The sequence below is a fragment of the Cephus cinctus genome, unplaced genomic scaffold (genome assembly GCF_000341935.2).
Source record: "Cephus cinctus unplaced genomic scaffold, Ccin1 Ccin1_scaffold0101, whole genome shotgun sequence".
In the NCBI taxonomy this organism is placed as follows: Eukaryota; Metazoa; Arthropoda; class Insecta; order Hymenoptera; family Cephidae; genus Cephus; species Cephus cinctus.
In genome coordinates this window covers 680609-697574 of record NW_014332838.1, presented here as the reverse complement: position 1 = coordinate 697574, position 16966 = coordinate 680609, and the positions used below count along the sequence as shown (strand labels likewise).

Sequence of the window (16966 nt, the reverse complement as noted above, 5' to 3'; positions counted from 1 at the left end):
CGCCACCCCCATCCGCCGCCGAACGGGACGCACCACTTTCTCATCCCATGCCCGTACTGCACGCTGCAGCGGGTAACGAGCCTCCTGCCAATATAACGCATTCGCTACCGTTATCCTAGTCGTTATCAGTATCCTTTAATTAGCCATTTGCAGTCGTACGACATGATACTACGGGAGTATTGTTCCTTGGAATAACGCGTTCTCACGTAATGCCTTCCCAAAGCCTTCTTATTTACGCCACGAAACATTCCCTCCAGCAGATTGGCAAACTGCCGAAGGAATCGTTACCTTTCACAGGAATTTCAATTCTTTCGGAAAATTCCTTTATTCCCTTTACACGTTCCCGGATGATACTCCTCGACTTTAACAGTCGCTCCATAAAGTGCCTATCGCTAGGGAACAAATGGCTTTATCAAATAACACGGTAAGGAGGGTTCGGAATGAGAACTCGCTAATGTTCCACGTGAATTTAGTAATACAGACTCGAAATGGAAACGGACGTGGGAGCGACTACCTGTTCGGCCCTGTCGACGTATCTTCCTTTCCTCTTTTTAATTTCGGAGTTTCGCTCCTCGCTGGGACCAAGGATTAATGGAGGTTCGAGATCCAGCGCCACGGGACTCATCGGTCTATCTCGTATATACCCCCTGTTCTACCCCATTCTATACCTCCATCCTCTTTTCTCCAGGTTCTCCAGGTTTCTCGAAGTAGGAATGCCATAATCTAGATAACCAACCATAATAGAATACCTGCCCCACTGGTCGCTGCTTTCTCCGCCTTGTTGCACCTTCGGAACATGTCCATTTTCTTTTCCTTCTTTTTTCTCTCTTTCTTTCGTTTTCAACTTCGTTCCTACCACTCGCTCTCTCTCTCTCTCTCGCTCCTTCTTTTCGCCTCGCATTTTCCTGTCGCTCGTCAACAGCATTCTCACAGGACGGGAAAACATTCTTTGCTGCAGTCTAAACAGAAGAATGCTGAACACGGGGAGTCCCCGTGTACTAGGTTCCCGTCCGACACGTGTTCTCTTACGACGCCAAAGCTTAAACGCTGAAAAATCTTGTCGTATACCTCCGACGATCCTATCGGTAGTCCAACTTACATATAGAAACTCCGGCGTGTCGTTTCATGGGGATTCGAGGAGCCGTCGTGTCATTCCAGGTTAATTTAACTTGTAACAAATTGTCATACCATTTTCCAAGAGCTTTTATATCCTCACGATAATGGCGGCGGCAGGACTTCTCACGAGGATAATTAGGCTGCGCCGACTCCTCGTATATCGAATTACCAGCCGCGACGGTCAACTTAGATAAGTTCTGTTTTGTTTCTACGTACGCTGATACAGCGTAAGACTTCGTCGGTATGTACGCACTAATTCGTTGTATCGTGTGACCCGAGAAACGTACACCTGGACATCCGAGAACTCGCGATTCGTTGATGAGAATTAATTATGTTCGTGAGGGTTGGTACTATACTGTTTCTTACATTGATTACGTTGCTGGATCCTACGTAGGCGTTTATGTTGCTCGGGAGGCGATATTTATTTTTTCTTTCTTTCTCTCTCTCGTATTCACACCGAACGATAAGCCCAGTCGTACCGACGTCGCGGCTGTAATTATAAGTTGAAAAAAGAACCGGTGGGAGAGTCTCCATTCAAGCGGTCGAACTTTATGAGCCTGCCTGTCAAATAACCAGATTACGAGAGTTTGCGGCGGTTCTCGCAGCTAGCAGCACAGATGGGGTGCTGGGTCCCGGGCATTGGCCCTTGTGTTTATTACCCACGTGTACCGCCATGACGAACTCTCCTAGTCCCCCCCACCTTCAACAGTTGGGGTGAGGTCAGTTCAATTTGCCCACGATATTAATTTTGATGGGATTTTATATCTTTCAGGCTGGAATATGACGTTTAGGCTTTAATCAATATCGTATTCATTATTTCTGATCGTACGGGAGATTCGAGAAGCACAGATATAAATACGTCACTGGGGTTAGTTAGCATCCGTTGTACGAATAAAAGTGAAAATCTAAATGGAATCGTCTATTTTGTAGAAACTACTACCAGAGATCGGTCGCCATGCGAAATTACAATAACGATAACGGCGGGAGGACGCTCGATACCTGTAATTCGTTTATTGCGATAGTTAAATTTATTGATTCTAATTTTGCATTGTTATCGACGGAGTCTTACGAGTAGCTGGGAGTAAGACGGAGTCGGATAACCGTAGGAACAGGGTGGGTCTGGTTTAATGCCAGCAAATTGTCGGTTTCCCGACAGAACGCAGGGTGCCGTCACCTTCGGGCGATATTCTTCTAAAATTGTCGATAACTTATCGACAATTGATGGTAATACCCTCTCGCATGTGATATTCCATCGTAGAGGAACAATTTCTCATCCAAGCCCCCTAGTAATCGGCCAAACGTATTTTTTGCTCCAGACTCCGCAAGTCGTAGACTGCGATTTTACCCAGATATTGCGCCTGAGGGATCCTCTCGGAGGATCGCCTCCGCAAATATTGTCTCTCCGTCTTCTGTACTTGGCCCTCAAGCCGGTCGCGAATTTTCAAAGGATCAAGCATCCCAAATATCATTTAGACAGGACCACCTTGCAAACGTGCAAACATTGGGAGACGTCGAGTACTCCGACTGTCTTCGGGGAACTCTACCCGCGCTACCTTATTCTTTGGGGTAATATTGGCTCCGAAGTTGACCAATGAAAGCAGCCATAAAGTCCCAAGGCAAACCGTAAGGAGTCGCAACGACCAGAACGACCCCTCAAGTAAATGGCGTCCGTCTGCGCACCCTACCGAAAAGATGCCTACGTAATGCTATGGACAGACCCAATGAAGATTACCAGAACCGTACCAAGTGAGTAGTCGCGTTCCAGGGTGGGAAAGAACGTACAAAGACAGAGGCAAAGCAGGCAGATGCAATCCTGCTCAGAAAAACGAAGCAGCTGCACCCTGAGCTCGAACTATGCTCAAGTTATGTTGTGATTCCTTAGAGCCAGGCCTGGGCCTGTAGGTATGTTACCACGTTACACGCACCAGCACTTCCCTCTATCTCGCCTTCTGTATATCGCATACACGATCCCAGACGGGACCGGCCATTTCGTCTACGTCCTCCGCTCGATCGGTGGTCGTTTCTTTCTTCCTTTCTTCGGACTCCCTAATAGATGTCCATCGATCCTGGGGATGATCGATGCACCACTAAGAATCACCCGGCACACGTTATACCACCATGAGATTTCTCAAATGTTTCTTTGACCAGAGAAATTTTCGATTCCTCATCCCTCGTACTTTACCCTCGTGGAACTGGCCTCCCTACTCTCGCCCTTCATTCTTTTTACGTATATACTTTTCGCTCACTCTCTCTCCCTCTCTCTCGTTTATACCCTCTTGGCACTCTCGCTGGCTCACTGGACGCAAGGGAGAATCACGCCGGATCACAAATAGACGAGCAGTCGAAAATTTAAGGAGCGACGGCTATCGGGGCTCAATCTTTGTGCCGCGGGCCGGTCACTATGGGATTCTGGCATGGAGGAGGTAATCGATTACCATGGGACCGTTTTCTTCCTTTTCTCCCCTTTAAACCGACGCTAAAATTTATACCTGGCGGCTGCTCCGGAGATGCACCCTCGTCTCAATGGAGGTTAGGCATTCAACGGCGCCGCGGACTGTGAAACGAAAAATATATGGTTTCCAAAAGAACAGTCTCTGACTGCTTCTGCTACCCCTCGAGAGAGAGAGAGAGAGACAAAAAAATAGGAAGAAAAGAAAAAAAGAAAATACCGGCCAAGGATCCTGCACGATTTCCAAAGAGAGAATGGATTCTTTGAATTTTCGAGTTCGGCAAGATTAATGCCGTATCCCCAATGTGCGTCTTGTCTGCATTGTCGCCGATCGACCACACTGCTGGATCGTTCAACGTCGACGGATCCTGCTCGCAAGGGGCAATCATGATCTTCAGGCAAAGTCGACTCTTCGTCCTTGTAATCGACGTCCAAGGAATGCTATAGAGAATTCCTGGTCCCTTATCCAGGAGACGTGTTACGGGCCAAATCCCTAACTAAAGCCAAGTAAAAAGCTTGTGATTCTGCAGTTCCCCGGGAGCCTGAATCGTTCGTTAGGAGGGTACGAGTCGTCCTAACCAAGAGTTAACTAGTAGAACCCCTATTGAAACAACGCTGTGATACTTCACTGAGCTATTATTCTACAGGGTGTAAGCTTTTTTTTTCAAATTTTTTATTTCTCTCAGTCCCATCTGAACATCGACACAATGGCACGTTCCTGTTACGAGGGATGATCCGGCAGACGAGCGCTCGTACCGTGACGTCGTACCAGGATCCCCCTGGACACTATCCTCACCAGTATACACCTATAATCAAGTGAGCTATTATTTGCCGAGAACTCGATAGGACATTTTTTTTGCTGAAGAAGAGGGTTGCCCAGGTATTCGAACCCGGATTAGGAGGCACCATAGGACCCCGAGGTCGATAGGGGCGGCACGCATTCGACCAGGTATATACCTATGCGAGGTTTTCAAGCGGCACAAAGAAAATGCCTTGCAGTCTCTGGCACCGTTAGGCCCCATGGATTTATGCGGCCGTTCCGGCCCGCTGGGCCCTATTCATTTTCCCATCCAGGCAGGCAGAAGCAGCAAACCCTACGTCTTCTTATGCTTGCCTCTTCACTTGCTCCTCCGTTCCTGGGTCTGCGAGACTCTACGCATCTTTGCCCACATGGAGGCCAAAAATGTCAACCAAACAAACATCCCTGAAACCATCTCGAGTAGGAGTTACCCTCAATCCCGTAGTCTACGTAGGAGCACGTGGGACTGGCTAAGCGCCGAAAAGAAGCCACGCGCGAAAATCTTTGAAGGACTTTGTTTGCCCGGGAGTTCAACACCTTCATTCATCAAGACTTGTGTGCATAAAGGATCCTGAAAAGAATCGGTATTCCTACGTGCAGGACAGAATCCACGTGGCGAGGTAAATAATTCCGTCGAGGTACTCAAATAGGAGAAATCCGAAATCCATCGCGCTTCGTCATAGAAGATAAATAGAGACCTGTTCATAGACAGAACTTTCTACGTCGAAATCGGAAACCCTGATCACGCGAATTCGTGACTGAATCCCGGGAATCTCGGATGTCACGCTGGTGTGAAACGTCACGGCACTAGGAAGTGACCCCGAACTGTCGTACAGACCTGTACACGACAATGTCCATAAACAATGGAGCTATCTTGAGGTATCAACACGATGGGCGCCTAAGGATCTGACCCTAGGAACGGGGCCCTGACCCCGGTCCCGGGATAGGAGGGCCCATATTCTTCCATATCGCCGAGACGCAAATGTCTCAATGCCGACGCGGCGCCGTGTGAAGCCTCCGCCAAGCCGTAAGCCGATCGGTTCGTACTGTGAAAAAAAAAAGATCAGGAAAAACCGTAAGCCGATCGCAGTCTCGGTTATGGGAAGTAAATGAAAAAAAATATTTTTCTACTTATCTCCCGTGTCATGTTTTGTTGCTTAATTAGCGTAATTACGCGTCTGGCCTGTGTACGCGCTATCTGCCGCCTCGGTAGGCCCTTATCCTCGCGCATCCGAGGAGTCCCTTACCTCTTTGAGAATTCCACGAAAATGAAAAGCGTCCCCGGAGACTTTGGAGTCCTTCCTGTTATACGGGTGAAACTGAGCAACGAAGGAAAGCGTAACTTCGTCTCTGTCGAGATCGTTAACCTTCGCCACCCTCGGTCGTGCCGCGACGCCATTAAACTCTTTATTTATTACGAGGACACGCTATTTGGTAAACGTCGAGAAACGGCGGCTTCCTTATTCGAAGCTTTGCCTCTTCGACTGCCGTGAGCCCTATCCTCGTATCCCTTTACCTGCACCTATCTCCAGCCACCTAGAGACACCAGTCACCAATCTTGGCCTGGACCCGAACCCTGTAGCCATCTGGGAATCTGCGCTATCGTACCTACAATTCTTCCCTTTGCACGAGTAGACGCAGCTATCTGAAATTCCAAAGGACTCCAACCTCGGATACTCTTTTTTCTCATCTTCTTTATTTTTCGTTTTTTTTTTTTTTTTTTTTTTTTTTTTTTTTTTTTTTTTTTTCTTCCAAGATCCTCGTACCCTACTAGAAAGGTCAGAAGACTCAACTGAAAATGCTTTAACGCAACTTCCGAGAGCCACCACTTCCGGCCAGGATCATCCGTCACATTTATGACGTGCTCGCTTCTACGTGGCTACTAACGAACCTGCCTGCTCTCCACTGTGAAACGATTCATCTCAAAATATCGTCCCTCTAATTATGCCCCGGGACTCGCTCCTACCCGAGCGTTATCGACGTCGACTTATACCTCCGCGATAGTTCATCCCGGTTCGAGAATTTCCGTTTCACAAGGCGTAAAGAGAATACGACCACGTCGACTCGGGTTCGTAATGATTGCCAAAGGAGAATTCAGACAGGCCGAGCGAGTCTCCGCTGAGAAAAGTCACCTGCGCGAACAGACTCAAAGTTTCTCGGCTGGTCGTCTCTTGGCTACGGCAGAAAGAGACTACTCGCATTAACCGTGCCAGCTGATAAATTAGTGGAGGAGACGAGTGAGACCCGAACATGTGCGCGAACGCGTGCGTGTTGGTTCGCGGCGAGTAGTCCGAGTAGACTATTTCTTTCAACGGGTCCTCTGATCTCCGATCTCCGTGGCTGACACTCTGTCTGGCAACTTTAGTGCCTTCGGATCCCACGCTTCGTGTGATACAGAAACGAACTCTTTACATACCGCAAGCTTTTAATAGGACTCCAACGACAACGCATTGTATACGGCCGGATAGATTAATGAAGAGCCGAGACCGTTCCTCTGATTCTTTAAAAGCGATCCTCAAATTCCGGATTCCCTCTCAAAGAGCGTCTCGTATTAATTTATTGAATTCACGAGAACCGTGGATGACAACGTCAGAGCTAAAACGAGGATGGCCAGGAAGACGAGACTGGACCAACAATTTCATTTACCTTTTTCTTTCGCCGAGATCGTATTCAACGATCGGATAAGGAATTTCGAATATTATCCGGAAGCTGGAATACCGCGTTAACCAGCCGCATGCTCTTAGCGGTCACAACCGGACGGAATTTACCCCGGGGTCAAAATTACCCACATAAACGTCTAAGCGTGTAAACTTGCGCCTTGGTTTTCTCGACTTTCCTCATTTTATGCTGCTCGATGGCTCATCTGCCATTCGCAAGCATTTACTCTCGTTAGTCTTATTGTACCTCGTAGATATTAGAAATCATCGCCACTGGATGCGCTTTGCGTTCATCGTCATCCGGAGCATCGACATTGGATGTCATATCCCTAGAAAGAACGAATCCAAGAATATCCCAAATAAACGTCCTGTATCTTGGCGAAGGAGCGAGACTGGAAGAATATGATAAATATTTGAAGTTAACTAATAATAACAAGAGCGTGGCAGTCGGTTCCTCTAATGACGGAAGGTTGAAAGGGAGCCGCCGAGTGCTCACCACACGTACGACATATATATACGGACGCTTTACATAACTCCCAACGCACGTACGACACGTCCAACCAGAAGGCAGGATAGTCTCGGTTTCGTCTGTTGAACCTCCTGGAAGACGCACCTATGTATCCCGGTCCATTAAACTGCCTAACCCCCCGAGAACTCATCTATTCCAGGGACGTGCGAGCAGGAGGCGAAGGATAAAAGAAGATGAATAATAATATATCCCGGGACATCCGGTTCCGGGTGTCGCGCGTGCCAATTAAGCGGCTAATAGAAATAATCGTGGCGCAAGGTATACGGAGCTAACGCAATGCCGGAACAAAGTCAAAGGTACTCATTGTTGTCGGCATCGACAATAGGCTCGCACGTAATTACGCGTAATGAATGAAAAAAGCTAAAACGCTTCTGTTGTCAGGCAAACTATAACGTCCAAAGGCTCTACGTCCTCCTGACTTTTTTCTCGCAGCGTCTTTGACGCTGACTCTGGCTTTGATATTCCTGCCAGAATATCCCCCACTTAGTAGCGCCGGGGCTTCGCTGTCCTTTAGCTTCTCTCTCGTTTCTCTCTCAAGCCCCCGTCTCTGCTTCTCCACACGTGCGCGCAGTTTCTTTCTGTTTCTTATGCTGCGGATCCGTTTGAAACGTACGTCCTATTTCCAGAGACGCCCGAGCACTATACGTCTCGTGCTGTCGCGCAACGGATACACGATTTGCCGATGTAAAATCGAACTAGACAAAAGTTCTCTGTTCGAAAGAAATCAGACGCACTGCATTGTACCGTGGAGGTGGCCTTAGGTATTGAGGGATTCGACACGGCACTCGTCTTATCGTAGAACGCGTAGAGGAGTTCGTTCACTCTTACGCTGAGCAAGTGTCGGTACGATCGTGTCTTGTTTCTCGGTTGTCTCTACCATGCCTGACTACGTTTCGTTCGGTAGAGGGAGGGAGAGAGAGGGAGCTGGAAACAAAGAAAAAACATTGCCATTGAAATAATATAGCACATTATATATATTTATAGTATATATATATATATATATATATATTGGTATATTCAATCACGTACGGAAAATGCTTTTAGAGACAATTGCCAAATTGGATAATGACGCTCGGATGAGTTTTGCAGGGATTTCAACAGCTATTTGGAATTGTTTGAGGACCGTGCACGCCCACCTTTTCGTGATTTCAATTTGACCGAACCCTTTTTAGACCCTTGTCTGTGTCTCTGTGTATCACAGGTGGATGTGTCCTTCTCGTCGGACGTACGTACAGCTTCACCCTGCGTAATGTATCAGGCTACGATATCTGCTACGAAAGAGGGTCGCTGAGCTGGTAACGGCTAATTTTCTCTATTTACTCGAAGACAGTGGCTCTCTGGTTATACAGAGACTGGATTGCTGTTGGTTAACGGTAAAGGGGTTTTAATGCACGTGCGCGTATTCCTTGCGTACAGGAGTGGATAACTTACGGAAACACGTAGAATCGGCAGAAGTCTCCTGTCCCGTGTGTATACGGTACACTAGACAACCGTACGGATTCCCTTTAGATATATGTACGGACAATGGCAAATTTTTTTTTTTTTTTTTTTACTTTCCATAGAAAATCGACAGATTTACGAGCCGGAGTTACGGCATCGCTCGATAATAGAAATCTGTTTGCGGCTCCAAACCGTTAACCTCAAAGTCAACATGAGCGAAGGCTTCGCGGTTGAATTTTAAACAACGCGTGTTGATCCACGTACGGCCAAAGTACACACGCGTGTCAATTCGAAGTTAATGTAGTCCACAAACTCCCTTTGCATCCTTGATAAAGGAGTAATTTTGAAAAAAAAGAAAAAAAGAAAATTAAAATGTCAATATACACGAATCGTTCTGTACAATCAACACACGTCATTTACGACATCCTCTCTAGATTCGTGTGCGGTATCTATACCTGTATTAATGCCTACATACCATAGATGCCTAGGGTGGGACCCAGGCCATGGGCACCAAGAACGGATATTATCGCCAAACGTTAATTTGGTCGAGGCCGGCCTACCTCCCAATTTTCGAACCCTTACACGCCCACTTACGAGATTGTCCGTTAATGCTCGAAACGTCCGAAAGCCTCGCACGCCCAGAGTATATATATTCATACGGCAAAATGCAGTGCCTTACACGCTGCGTATACCTATGGAGGAGACCCGCAGTCTCAACGGCACACCACCCCTGTCACACAGGGATGAAGCGCGTTCCATGCAAAATAGATTTGCGATTCACTAGGAAATAGAGCCGCTATGAGCTAGGAGGGTAAGCGCAAGTTATTCCACGGTGCTTACGACGAGTTATAACGTATGTACGAGTCTCGAGGAAAGAACCGGTTATATAGGAACCATCCGAACCCTTCCATTCCTCCTCCTGTTCCTCTCCTTCGGTCGCTCTCTCAACGAGCGACTCTCGCATACTCACGGCTCTCGACACCACGGCCGCCTATACGTATTCCGACTGAACTTGGCTCTTCATAACTTCACGGCATTTTATTTATTTATTTATTTTTTTCTTTTTTTTCAATCTAATCGCACGTATCCAGAAATCAAGCTTGAGAATGCCAGTTCCCCATACGTGAATGCATCCGAGCTATTGCGACGTGGACTTGTCCTCCTCGTCTTATTACTATCTCCAGCTGACTCTAGGACACGTATCGGAGATTCTAGCTTTTGGAAAAGAACTCGACCGTCCCCGTAATGGCATAAGCGTGTCGTACGACGATAGGATTAATGCGTGTAATTCCGTAGGTCCATTTCTCCCTATACAGGCTTGTTATTAATGCGCCGTCTTTGTTTTACCTGTTACAGATTCCGGATAGACAACACAGACCATATAATAGATGTGAACAAGAACAACGCAGCCTTCGAGTATGACCAGGTCAACATAATTTGTCCTGTGTACACGCCGGGCACCTACGATGACGAGGCTGAGAAGTACATCATTTACAACGTACGTTAACCTCACTTCTTTCTTGCTACGTACGATCGTGGGGCTGTATGCGCCTCTGCGTACTATACGTCCGGGGCTCTATTGGATCTTGGGTCGGTAAAAGGGAATCGAAGTACGTGGATCTGTCCAACGGGTTGTGACGAGCGCTGCGCGTCGTGTGAGAAAATTATTCATACGTGGTATCCAGGGTAGGGACCACGTGGGGATTGTATACGCGGGAAGAGGATAACGAGCACTTCCGGTTTTATTGAACTTGGAAAATCTCGCTGTTTGGACAGCTGTGTCTCTTTGGGACTGTCGTGGCAGTGATTCGATTTGTTAGTCGTGTCCACTTAGGGGCTTCGAAGGGGGTGGCGGGGGGGTTACGCTCTGATGTTGTAAGGTGTCGCTGCCATTTTCCAATTACTCGAGCTGTCAACTTCTTTGAGGTATCCCCCTACCGATTTCATCAACGCTGGTAATTTACATCGGGGAACGCCTCGCGGACCGAGATCGGCCTAATTCAAGGATCGATTAAACCGGACAAAAACGCGACGCGCATAGAATGAGAAAAAGAAGTAAATCCTAGTACAAGTCATCGATCCTTCGTAGCCGTGATCGCGGAGTGCTTGGTTACTCCGGGAGACTCTTTTCACACCAGTCAATCAGCGATTAGAGCGTCAATATGAACGTTCCTGAACGATTTTCTGCCGTCGCGGAGGCGCAGCCGGCACACACGATTATTTAAACTTGCCTAAAATTCGAGCTTTCCTCTGATCTTGTCCTCTTTGCGCTTCTCCAATGTGCCGTGTCCGCGCTATTTTCTACGTTTGGCAATGCTCCTACCAATTCATGAAAATCTCTCACAGGTATCGAAAGAGGAGTACGAGACGTGTCGGATAACGAACCCGACTCCGCGGGTAATAGCGGTCTGCGACAAGCCGAACAAGACAATGTACTTCACAATAACGTTCAGGCCGTTCACACCGCAACCGGGGGGTCTGGAATTCCTCCCAGGACACGATTACTTCTTCATCAGTACATCCTCCAAGGACGACCTCCACAGGCGCATCGGTGGACGCTGCACGTCCCACAACATGAAGGTCGTCTTCAAAGTTTGCTGCGGCAACGAGGCCGACTCGTCGTCCTCGTCGGCGACGTCGCGCAACAACTGTAAGTATCAGCCGAATCAGCGGAGGCGGATGGTACGATGGGTAGTTCGCTATCTAGTTCATAGAGGGTGTCCTATACGCGTGGTTTGGTGCCATCAGTGTTCAGGGTATCGTTAACGAGAGTTCTCAGTGAAGTAACCAGTGACGTAACCGTCGACGCTCGACGGGACGAGGCTACCTCGAGGAATCTCTTGGTTATGGCCGTCCACCGGTACACCAGACTCTTTCACGGCGATAATTTACATCGGCCGACCTTACCCTCGTCGCGCACCTTGATGCCTCTCTTGTCTCGCCATCTCCATCACTTCCCTCCGTACCAGCCGTTTCGCATACAATGGTCCCTGCGCTCGCGTAGGAACTGCTTATGGCGCTCGGACCGAAACTACTTGTCGATCAGCAATATCCGATGCGTGCACCGGCTACAAATTGCGAATCGTTAATGTTAATGTTTTGCACGTGTCAGAGCTGCGAATGAGTGACGTACCAATTTACATGGGATCCTCATTATTTCAGCCGTGGCAGTGACTAGCAGCACCGTACCGAGCAGCAGCTCGACCAGCACGGCAGTTTTGGGTGGTGGAGCTGGACTTCCACCACCGCCGCCACCGAGCGTATACAAGGGTGGAGATCGATTCTACCCAGGAGGCAGTATCCATCATCATCACGATCATCATCAACCGGCGACCGCGTCGCCCACTCTGCCCCATGTGCCTCCGCCAGCGTTCTATCCACCTCATCCTCATCAGCCCCAGCCTCCGGTTCACAATGGATCCCCGTCGTCCTCGCCGCCCAAGACTTCGATCACCCAGAAGAAGAAGAACAGTACGTACTACCCTGACACCTGCCTACCTCTGCGGTACACTCTCTACGGCACCCTGCTACGACTCCTTTTTTTTCCTCTTACCTGAATTTCGTCCTTGGGACCCAGTCCGAGTTCCTGCTGAGTCGTATTTTCTTATGCTTAAAGAAAAAGCTGTCCCATAGTTGCTTACCTATGGGAAACGGTAAGTCGGCACACTTAACGCGCAGGCACCTAAGAGTGCGCCGAGCCGTTTCCCCCGGTAACCCATCTGTTCGACCGAAGCCATGCTCGGCTCGTTGTCACCTAGTAATTTGGCCCCGAAACAGCCCGGGGGTCATTTGCATTTTACGATAAGACCAGCCGAGAGCACAGACCGCTAATAAACTATGCGTGCTCAACCGTGAACAAGGCACTACGGACAGTATTAGTGACTTAACCTGAAATTACGAGTACTTCCGCACACCGAGAGTTCACCCTTAATTCCTACGCACGCTCCTATCCTAAAGTCCCATCCACACCGCGCGACCCCACGATCAAGGCCAGTCTTACTTATCGAATAATTATTTTCACAGAGGAGTACTCGGACCACCCGAACGAAGTGGTAAAGAACGAGGAGCTGACGTACAACGGAGCGACGGCGTCGCGACGCCGGTCGTTTGCCGAGCAGGCCTTCCTCTTGACGGGGACGCTCCTCGTCGGCGTAATCCTGCCGCAGTTGGTCCGGTGAAGCGACTACCAATCAACACCCGGCGTCAACCCCCTTCTTCTGTGATTATCCTACGTTTAATTAATTTACGAGGACGTCGATCGGGGACGATCGACGAGGCTCGGTCGGCGACATGAGAATCGTCGTGCCGCGCACAGCCGCGCGTTGCGAGGAGTTATCGCGCAAATGAAAATAAAATTAAAGAAACAATCGCGCCACGCGGAACGGCGACACGGCACGAGCAAAAGCCATATTACTATTAAATACTACTACTAGACATTACGTATAGTAATACCCATTATTATCACTACTATATGGTAGTTGTATTGGTTGTCCTTCTTATCATTACGGTAATGCTAGGTATTTATTCGAAAAATACGTCGAGGGCAGCGTGCTAACTATACTCGAGCGATTCGCGCCGCGGCGAACTCGCCCGGATCGAATTAGAGAGAAAAGTGCCCGGGCGCGATTATCCTCGTTGTCCCGCGCGATCGCGTCTCCCAGGAACAAGAAAAAAAAAGACCCGAGGACACGGTCGACGCGAAATTCCGGAGTCTCGTATTCACGTCGACGTCGTTGCCGATACCCAGAGAGTCCCGGATGCTCCTCGTGAGAACGTCGTCCTATGCCGTTACTTAGTCTCGCGATGCAACGGAATCACCTCGGATCGGTACTCCGCGTCCGTTGCGTGACCGAATCCGATATTTCGATAAGATTACCCGAATGATAGATGCGAAATCAAACGCCTGATAGACGGCAGACTTAATGCTTGTAAATACGAGGGAGTTGTATGAAAAAAGAAAACCTCATGACGCAATCTCAAACCATTGAACTCCGTTTACATTGACGTTCGTCGGCATAGGATCTACTCGCGATCGGCGCCGGGACTCTCGCCGACTGCCGTCGCGACGACTCGAAGACGCTTCTCCGGAGGGTTCGTTATAGCGTGACGTAGAAAATCGCGACGCGATGATTAGCACGCGTGTAAATAAATTCCTAATGAATATGTACAAGTGGCTCTTTAGCCTGTCGGAGAGCTGTGTGCAGTTGTGTGTTGGAGGTTATGGAAGTCCTTGCGTGTTTCCATGAAGCGACTGAGTGCACCTGGTATGCGAGCGAGGAAGCGTATGGGAACTGAATATAAGTGAAACGTGTGAGTGTATAAGAGAGAAGCGAGTGAATGGGATCTAGTGCGATTCCGTGAGAGATTGATTTAATGAAAATGACGCAGGACGATTCGCAAAAATATGAAAAAAAAAAAAAAGTAACCCTGTCGCAAGAGTCGAACGTGCTTTTTTTTCATATTCGCGACGCTCTGAGCATAGCGAAGCGACGACAAATTGTTTTTCCTTCGGGCGACCGCGTCGCGAATACACATCCGACGGCGTCGACGAAGATGAAGGGGGGACAAAAAAAATTATTGGAGAAACTGCACGGAGTCCGATCGAAAGTTCTAATGAGATTTAAAAGATAAATTATGGAGTTGACTTAAGAAATAAAAAGAAAAGGACTAGTTTCTCCGTCGTGAGTGAATTTAACACAGTTTACACTACGCGACGACGTACGACGTGAGGACAATTTGTATCATAGCTGTACCATATTAAACTCCATTCTATAGATCTGTATTATATTTATTATCTATTATTATTACAGTACGCTACGGATATTCACTCGATATTCTATATTAGTAAAATATCAAATTTAATAGAAAATAAATTGCGACACGGAGGACGAGTTTCTCTGATTCTCCTGGATTCTAATTTTTTTTTTTTTTTTTTCTTTCGTGTTCACGCGTATCCGCTCGGGCAGACCATAGGTGCCACATACGTTTGCCCTGGCTAGTTCGTACAATTGGCGAATTGCGACGTGTACGGTGTATTTATTCCTTTTTTTTTTTTCTTTAAATCTCTATTCTTTATTTTATTATTATATCTTTCAACTACGTCTGACTGTAACGACTGATGACCTATTAGTTCATTAAATACTCTCTCTCTTATTTTTTTTTTTTTTAATAATATCTTATTTATTACAACCGATACCCGCGTGCTCCAATCGCGCATCGCGCAAACGCACTGATACGCGCACCGTATATGTAGACTCCAATAATAGACCACAATACAGTACTTACGTATGACGTCATGACAATGACGCCCAACGAACGAGCGAACGAATTATTGGTCGGTCACAGGAGAAAGAAAGAGAAAGAAAGGAGGCAAAAAAAAAAATAAGAAACCGCGCGAGACTAGAGAAACGAAATTGTAAATACGAATTAAATATCCTCCCAAAAAAATCCTTCCACAATCAGTCCCAAAATCCCTTAATGAATTTCAACCCCCTACGAACCTTAGATCAAATACACACACGCCCACTCACCTCCCACCATACATACACACGAAAGCTGCTTAATCAATCGACTCGTTTTCGTCATCATTATGGTTATCCTACCTGCGTCACAATGCGAATGATTGACTGCGATCAATTAACGAAGAAAAAAAAAATGAAAAAAAAAAATGAAAAAATACAACATGCGTGTATAATGTTATCCATTACAGTATTGTAAGCCTAAGTATTAAAGCGCCTCCTGTCCGCGTCTGTTTGTCTGTCCTGTTCGCGTGTCTCTTATACCGTTTAATTTATCATTATCAAGCAGTACGGCACCCATGTAAATTAATCAATTTAATCAGCGATAAAGAATTACCGACTGTATGGTTTTCTATGGTAAACACTGTTATTACCGTTACGCTTATGTATGGTGGACGGATTTTCTAGCATCTCGATTACGGCTGGACGCAGGCGTAACAAATACGTAAGAGCCTCGAGATACGAGTAGGGATAATCGAAATCAATCAGTTCTTATATATAGTTCGTTAATTGATAAATTATCGACACGTGTACCGTTACCATTCAGTTACACGTATATTTATATCTATACGCGCCTGTAAATCAGCTCGTATCGAAAGGCTCGCAAATTTGTTTTATACGGGTCCACGATTCGCGCCCAAACAGATTACGCGTAATCAGCGCATTACACTCGTCACGTGTTTCAATTATAGGTTCATGGAATCGACGCGATGATGCGAAATCGTAGACGATTTAATTTATCCGTAATCACGACTGACTCTGAACGATGAATTTTTGTAAAGTCCATAAAAGGATCCCGTTCGATTATGTTAAAGCAATAGCAATGCAGCAATGGTACATAGATCCACGTGAATGGTAACCATTCATTACGGACGATAGGTAGATACAGTATAAAAATAATTTAGACTCGAGCTATCGATAGAAAATAGACAAGGTCACTTCACTGCATTTTATTTTTTTTTCTTTCGTTTCCTATTATTTCATGTCCAAACAAAAAAAAAAAAAAGAGAAGAAATCAGCGATCACACGAGTATCGCGCAGAGTGCGTTTTTCCACACTTATGATTTTCACTATTTTTGCTCATTTTTTCATGCCAAAATAATGTGCACTGTATAAACCGAGGGTGTTCTTTCTTTCTTCTTCCTTTGGGCGGAGGAGGGAAAGAAAAAAGACAAATTTGCTAAACGCCACTCTACGCTGGTTTAACCCTCGATAATCCAAAATCCAGCACCGATAATCCCTCGCTCAAGTTTCACAAGTTCCAAATGCTTATCGTCACAGACCTCCTTTTCTTTTTTTATTATTCTTCGTTATTTTTTGTACACGACGTACCTTCTATTTCTTGTTGTGTGCGTGTCCGATAAAACCAAAAAAGAAAAGGAGAAAATAAGTTTCCACGAGAAAAACGCGCGTATCTCCCACATCAGCCTTTCGTTTCGAGACCGAGGGTAACCCTCC

General features: G+C 47.0%; 2 protein-coding genes across 5 annotated transcripts in view; one reads left to right on the top strand and one right to left on the bottom strand.

The window, feature by feature from the left end:
* Positions 1 to 16514, top strand: part of LOC107274753 (ephrin-B1) — a 529858-nt gene extending 513344 nt beyond the window's left edge. For 2 of the 3 annotated variants that reach the window (XM_015754233.2, XM_015754232.2), the window contains 4 exons: positions 10347 to 10488; positions 11337 to 11640; positions 12153 to 12461; positions 13014 to 16514. In XM_015754233.2, the coding sequence (XP_015609719.1) occupies positions 10347 to 10488; positions 11337 to 11640; positions 12153 to 12461; positions 13014 to 13168 (910 nt within the window). In that variant the 3' untranslated portion in view covers positions 13169 to 16514. Of the gene's footprint in view, positions 1 to 4088; positions 4382 to 10346; positions 10489 to 11336; positions 11641 to 12152; positions 12462 to 13013 lie in introns of those variants that run through there. The other variant, XM_025091909.1, reaches the window with a different exon arrangement.
* LOC107274754 overlaps positions 1 to 16966 on the bottom strand; it is a 130323-nt gene that overhangs the window by 108317 nt on the left and 5040 nt on the right. The window lies entirely within an intron of this gene.